This window comes from Dendronephthya gigantea, unplaced genomic scaffold, assembly GCF_004324835.1.
Source record: "Dendronephthya gigantea isolate DGI-Jeju-01 unplaced genomic scaffold, DenGig_1.0 000949F, whole genome shotgun sequence".
NCBI classification, from domain to species: Eukaryota; Metazoa; Cnidaria; class Anthozoa; order Malacalcyonacea; family Nephtheidae; genus Dendronephthya; species Dendronephthya gigantea.
The window spans coordinates 6,754-14,236 of record NW_021163959.1 but is presented as its reverse complement, the minus strand read 5'-3'; the positions used below and the strand labels follow the sequence as shown (position 1 = coordinate 14,236).

The following is a 7,483-nucleotide window of genomic DNA, read 5'->3' as shown; positions in this document are numbered from 1 at the left end:
CCGTGTCCACAAAGATGAGAGAGGTTTCCATGTTCTATGCGGGATAGATGGGTGTCCAAGGACATACAAAAACTTCTTCTCGTTCAGAAACCATATCCTTCGCAAACATTCCGCCGTCCTGAATACAGAAGCGGTTCCACAAGTTGGCCCTTTACCAGCCAGGCAACAATTTGAGAATGAAGATAACGGAGACCATGAACGCGATAATGACGACGCCCATGAGTTTGATTTTGAACGAGAAGTCGAAGAGGTCCGCAAATCAAACGTATTGTCGTTATTAAGGATAAAAGACGAAGGCAAAGTCCCTCAAACTGTCGTAGATTCAATTACGCGTACGACTACACAGATCGTTGACAGCAGTGTAGAAATTCTTCAGTCTGGTTTGAGGCAATGTCTTGATAATGCCGGTTTACAATGGATAACATTCCCGGGTTAAAAGAATTGCTTGAGACGAAGACAACACCATACGAAAACCATTTGAAGGATGCAATAATGAGGCGTCTCAGTTATCATACTGCAAAGATAATTTTGGAATGGTGGTAAGCACGTTTAAATTGATCAAAGTGTTTGTACTAATTGAACAAACAGTTTGTAGAATTATTACAATGTACTATTAATATGTATTCTTGTAAGTTTGCATGTATGGGGACTTAAATAATTCAATTAACTTGTATAGGTAAACCCCATAAGTAATATAAAATACTGCAAAGATTTCGTCCTGGTAACCCAAATAATATTGCACTGATGAAGGCACAGGTTAACGGACCTAAAGCTCTGCTGCATTTAAAACCATTTAAATCCATTTCAAAGAAACTACCGAACCTAAAGGGCACTTCTTCCTAATGCTTTCAAATGAATACATGTATTAAATGCAAGGTAACCAGGTAAATAACATACAGTATTGCACTTGCAGTACCACATGACATGAATTACATAACAAGTTACAGTACCTGAAGTAGAACAGGATATGTCTATATAGTCCATTATGTCCCCAAATTACAATGGTTCACAAGACCTGAAAAGAATAGCATGTAAATTTACCAATAAATTAAAAAACAATCATTATAGTTAAATTTAAGATGCTTTAAGTTTCTTTCCTACAATTTAGGAGCCAGAAAAAGTTGTTATGGGTAAATTCCATAAAAAGATCAGGAAGGGAAGCAGATTGGTAGATATTGAAAAAGAAGACAAAGCATACTATGTGCCTCTCATCAAAAGTATTCAACAACTTTTGAATAATGAAGCTGTTGTTGAGGAGGTAAAAATATTTGAGGAGATCTTATCTGATACCATAATACTATATAATCATAGTTTTATTACATTAATAGATTGATAACCCTCATGCTCGTCAGGATGGTTTGCTTGGTGATTTTTGTGATGGAGAAGAATTTAAATCCCATCCACTCTTCAGTACAGATATGTATGCATTACAACTGCTATTGTTCTTTGATGAACTGCAAGTCTGTAATCCTCTAGGATCACGAGCAAATACCCACAAAATAGGTGAGCAGGGGAATTATTTTGATGTGCATTCAGTATTATAGAATTTTCTTTAGATTAAAAATATAAAAGACCACTGTACCAGAAACAAAAATACTGATATTAAATAAAAATGTTTGTTAATTACCTTGATTATAGGCAACATATACTACACTTTGGGGAACATATCACCAGATAAGAGGTCAAGTTTAAATGCCATTCAGCTTCTTGCAATTGTCAACAGCAAACATATCAAGAAATATGGAATTGAATGCATTCTTGATCGTATTATGGAAGATATTATTCAACTTGAACAGGTATGGACCAGATCATCTAAAGAAAGAAAAGTGAATGTACTGAATCATCACTTAAAATTTAATTATAATTCAGTAATTAAAATTTATTAATTTCTTAATTTCTTGTTTTGGTTACTGTTTTGGATTAAAGATTTGAATTTCATCAATCCTGTAGGATGAAGGTGTTGTATTTACAATAAATGGCCAACAAAGATCATTTCGAGGAAGCATTGGATATATATCGGGGGATAATTTGGGTTCCCAGCTACTAGGTGGATTCAAAGAGGGCTCCCAAGCTTATCGTAAATGCAGGGAGTGCATGGGGATTGACGAACAAATACAAACAAAGGTGTGGAAATCCTAAAATTCAATACAGTGAATTGCTCATTATGGGCAAAAAAAATGTAGCACTTTTCATAGACACAGTTAATTTGTTGAAGTATAACATTAATTTATACTTTATAGTGATACAATAGTGATACAATATGTGATACAATATTTATGGTGATACAACAGCACCTGATAATTTGTATACAAATTGCATTTTTTGCATATTAATTCAACAAAGTTGCAAGGTAAAATCGCTCTGACATTAACAGATATAGAAACAGCTAGGTATAGATATTATGCATAATTATGGTAATATTGTATCACCATGTTAATACGTTACATTATTTGACCTTTTTATGTAGTTCCTTGAAAGCGAGTTTGAACTACGAACAAAAGATGGATATGAAATCCATTGCAGACATCTGATGCAATCCGAACACTTCAGTGTAATGTATGGGTTAAATCGAAGATCGGTACTAGGTAAATCAAGGTACTATCATGTCATTGGAGGACTACCAGCTGATGCCATGCATGATGTCCTGGAAGGCACACTCCAATACCACACCAAGGAAATGTTAAAGCATTTCATTCTGGAAGAAAAAACATTCTCCTTAGATGAGCTGAATAAGAGGATCGCTTCATTTGATTATGGGTATGTATTTAATAGTACTTTTGAGTATGTTTAACAGCTAGAATACCTTAGAATACTTAGTTAGAAATCAGTCTTTATTGTGCATTTTGATAATAAGATAATTGAAATATATCAGTGATAAATTTCATCATAAAAGTTAGCACAAAATTTACGCTTCGAATTTCAAAATAATATTAAAGTTAAAGACGGAAGGTTTAAAAAGTAAAGATTTCTAGTACTTATTGAGTTACATACAGGTGATCCTCAAAATAGTTTGAAGTAACAATTGCCAAAAATGTCACACGTGCTTTCACTGCTTTGTTACATTCACTGATTTATATTTCAACTGGTTCGCAAAAAACGGTCAAAAATGCACTCACTGAAGCCTAAACTCTATTTAACTAACGTTATTCGAATACTGTAAGTCATACCATTTGCTTTTGTGCCGTCTCTGGAGTCAAATATAGCAATTTCAATATAAAATTTGAGAATATGGTTCCTTGCAATAATTGATGACAACACGCTAAGGCGCGATCACGTGCTTAACGAGTATATTGGAAAACCAATAGCAAAACCAATAGTCCAATATTCTTTAGCCTGAAAGCATGCATTTCATGTGGATTACAGATCAGGGATGATCCTATTTCTAAGAATGCTATTTTATAAATTGCATACACAGTTATTACTTATACCTTCTTGATAGTAACGTCTCAACATATTAGAGGTGTGGCGCAGGGATTCTTCGGCTTCATTTTGATGTAAATACGCTATATTGCGAAAGAATATATTTACATGCATAGGTCGCATAGTAATACCAAATGCATGTAATTGATGCGATTCGGTCGATTTCCCATGTCCAGCGATCTGTCTCAAAGCATTATACCTTTTTAGAATATCATGATTAAAGCAAGTTTAGTTCTTTGAATTAATGCCACCAACATGCACTGATCCCGTTCTTGATACCTTAGGGGGGGGGGCACCGAAGAGAAATAGGGTTGGCAACTAAAACTTTTTGCCCCTAAAAGGGTGTGTAAAATTAAAATTGCTGTCAGATGAATCAGGGTAACAGGGTTGTCGCTATTTTGTACATCGATCTTTCTGATGCACCAAACCCAAATCTGTGCACAAATTAGTTTTTTAAGTATGAAATAATCTTTGGATAACTACTCAAAATTGATTCGTAACTAATGGTTAATAATAGATATCTATGTCTCTTATGGGAAAATACAATGAAGCTATAGAGCCATATAGAGCCATAAAAAACAGTGTTAAAATATTGGATTTAATGGAGTTCAGTAAAAAAGATTTTCCCCTTGTAATTTCATTTGCCCCCCCTGAGGTAAAAATAATGAACGGTCCCTTACCATGCCACAAGTATTAACTATCCTTAAAAAACATACATCGATATTCCAGGTACCACAATGACTCAAACAAACCGGCACCAATCTTGAGGCAGAAACTCTTGTCCAATGACAATAGCCTTAAGCAACATGGTAAGACGTAATTGTTGATCGAATTGTTAACCGAATATATCAAGAATATGAATTTTTTTTAGAAATTATTTAACTGCATGCATGCATGTCATCCTAATTTTGGTTTATTATTATGTCACAGCTAATGAGATGTGGTGCCTGGGCTTATTCCTTCCTCTTTTAATTGGAGAGTTTATGACAGAAGATGACGACCATTGGAATGCCTATTGTGTATTGCTGGAAATAGTGCGCATTATATTCTCCCCGCTGATAAGCAAAGAGCAAATGCCTTATCTCCAAGTCCTGATCCAAAATCATCATGAAAATTTCCGGCTACTATATCCACATGCGTCTATCATACCCAAGATGCACTACATGATCCATATGCCGAGGATTATGTTAAAGTAAGCTTATTTGCTTTATGAGGTTTCAACGTATTATTATACCCCTTCACTAATTACCCGATTACTGATTACAGATTGGGACCGCTCATCAGGATTTGGTGCATGAGGTATGAGGCAAAACACTCGTACTTCAAACGCTTGGCCATTTCATGTGGTAACTTCATCAATCTGCCGTATTCTCTGACAAAACGGCACCAGGAAGGGCTATGTTACCGCATTAACATGTCGGAAGGGGGCCACTCTACTTTTCTTCAAAAAGGAATTGATATTGGTCCAGGTACACGTTCATGATTTATTACACTAATTACATACGGCTATCAATTATGTATAACGTGACAGTTTTATGGTTTATTATGAAGCCCATAAGAACGGTTTATGTCATTAGTTTAAAAATCCCTCGACATTTCGTGACAAAGCCGTTCGTCATGAGAGGCCCAATGAAGGTCCGGCGAACCCACACTATTTGGATAATGCGCACTTATGATGTATACACTCATTTACAGTATTCCTTATTTAAATATTTTTAGGCACAGAAACGTATGCTGGAAATTTAGGCTACTATGATTTGCTTTGTGAGTCATATGAGTTTTGTGATGTGATTCCACAAACCTCTGTTTTTGAGTAAGTTAAAAATTTACGATTTTACATGCCGAACATACAAAAGAACAACTATTCAACAACTAATTCAATAGACCTTTCCCCCCTTTTAGCGTTCAAGCGCGAAATGCCTTTGCGCGGTAGTTGATTATTTGAGTCGTGAATTGGCCATATTCAGGAGCGATTTTGTTTAACAAAGAAGCAATAAGAAGCAGAGCGATAACGCAACTCAAAGTTAATTGATAATTAACTACCGTCACGCATAGCGCGCTTGAAAGCTAAATGGGAAAAGGTCTATTGCAACCTCAGTAAGCAATCCCTAGCCTTACATACATATACTGTATAAAGGCTAGATTCCACTCAGGATAATGATCCGTGGATTGGAACGGACATGCAGGAAAGTTTTTCTTTGTCTCAGTTGTGAGCTCTGGGTTGGAACTAATGACTTTAACACAAAGAAAAACTTTTCTGTCCGTTCCCATCCACGGATCATTATCCTGAGTGGAATCTAGCCTTAAGTATATGCATGGATGACAGATTTTTATCATTTTCCTCTTTTCTAATCCAAGAGCGAAGTGGGTTGTTATTGGAGGTACGAAGTACAAATGTAATGCAGCAGTACATATTGGATATGATGAGCATGACTGCCCATTATTTTGGAGAATTCACAAGATTTGTATAGTTGAGAAGAACTTGATGGGCATTCAGTTTGTTGTCGAGCCAATGGAGACCAACATATTCAACAGCCATTTCCAGTGTTACGAGGTTAGTCTTCCATCAGCCGATGATATGAAGATATTCAAGCAATCTGAGTTCAGCTGCTATATTCCGAAGCAAATATGTCGTCCATATGGAAGACGAGGTGGTACAAGGTACATCTGTACACGATATGATCTTGGCACCAATAGTTAGAGTCACATTACCATACTCCAGTTGTACACTGCAAAATACAAGTTTACAATGATTCAATACATGTTACTATGCAGTACGTAAATTAGCTTGTAGGTACACCACGTAAGTATTTAATACTTCGAAACTTTCGGTCTGTTATCCAGGGGCCGGTTGTTCAAAGCTAGGTTAAATTTTAATCGCTGTTTTTGTTCATATGGTTCTGCACCGCTGTTTGTTTCAAGAATTTACAAAATAAGGCTTCTATTGATCAACAAAATGTTTGTGAAAGAAATGTTCAACTTCATAAACGAGCGACTAAAAAATGATGTTAAAATTTGAGTTAAAGTGCAAATGTGCAATGATCAATGTAATTAGCCTTTCTTACGATGACGAATAGGTCGCCATTTTGGGGGCACATTTTTCAAAACCGTGAACGTGAGACCTCGTAACGGCGACTGTTGTAGGCTAAATTGTAGGCTAAATTTATTATTCAAATGGGGTCTGTTGATTTAAAGTAAATGCCTTCCATGCATGTTAAATATTAATTTTAAACCCATTTCAGAAACTGAAAGTACCCCAAAAACGTCATCATGAGAAAGGCCAATTCCACTGACGAAGGCCTGGGTTTTAGGACCGAAAGCTTTGCAGCTTTAGATACCTATGTGGTGTACCACTATTTACTTATTGCTTTCACCATGCAAACATACAAGAATATAGTGGAATTTTTTATTGTCTGGGCGCTTTCACGCGGAACTAAAGAAAAACAAAGAAGTGGAAAAAGGACAATGTGCACATTTTATAGAAATTGAAATGTGCAACATAATATGGTACTGTACTCCACATGCAGTTTTGCAACGTAGCTAACTTCTTCTGCCTATTAAGTGTAAAATGTACTTTAAACTGCTACTATAATTTTATTCGCTTGTACACTACAGTTTTAACTTAGTTTTTGTTGTAATATGTAATTGGCTGGTAAGAAAAGACATAAACACATATTTGCCTAATTGAAAATATACACGCCCCCACCCTAACATCTTTAAGCATGTGTCGTAGTATAATATTTGTCTTATCTATATTTGTTTATAGATAATAAACCAATATGTTTGGTCTAGACCAAACAATCATACATAGAACTTAATATCATGTAACAACATATATCCATACAAACAGTAACATTGTTGTTAAATGATTAAATTAGGTTTCATTGTATTAAGTAATGATGTATAGTTATATGTATAGTTATATAAATATATATATATATATATATATATATATATATATATATATATATATATATATATATATATATATATATATTGATCTATATAAATAAAGCTGCAAAGCTTTATTCGGTCCTAAAACCCAGGCCTTCGTTTTCTGAAG

The 7,483-nt window shown here is 35.1% G+C and overlaps 1 protein-coding gene across 1 annotated transcript; it reads left to right on the top strand.

Annotated features, from left to right (window-relative positions):
• Positions 1 to 1,418: 1,418 nt before the first annotated feature.
• Positions 1,419 to 7,135, top strand: LOC114544792. Its single transcript, XM_028563315.1, has 9 exons — positions 1,419 to 1,503; positions 1,639 to 1,796; positions 1,951 to 2,124; positions 2,468 to 2,757; positions 4,150 to 4,229; positions 4,351 to 4,612; positions 4,687 to 4,889; positions 5,140 to 5,233; positions 5,779 to 7,135. The coding sequence occupies exons 1-9, from the start codon at positions 1,419 to 1,421 to the stop codon at positions 6,119 to 6,121; spliced, it is 1,689 nt and encodes a 562-aa protein (XP_028419116.1). The 3' UTR covers positions 6,122 to 7,135.
• The last annotated feature ends 348 nt before the right edge of the window (positions 7,136 to 7,483 follow it).

Coding starts and splice junctions, on each gene's coding strand:
- LOC114544792 (XM_028563315.1), top strand. CDS start 1,419: ATGTATGCATTACAACTGCTATTGTTCTTTGATGAACTGCAAGTCTGT. Junction 1,797..1,950: donor ATATTATTCAACTTGAACAG/GTATGGACCAGA, acceptor TCAATCCTGTAG/GATGAAGGTGTTGTATTTAC. Junction 4,890..5,139: donor AGGAATTGATATTGGTCCAG/GTACACGTTCAT, acceptor AAATATTTTTAG/GCACAGAAACGTATGCTGGA.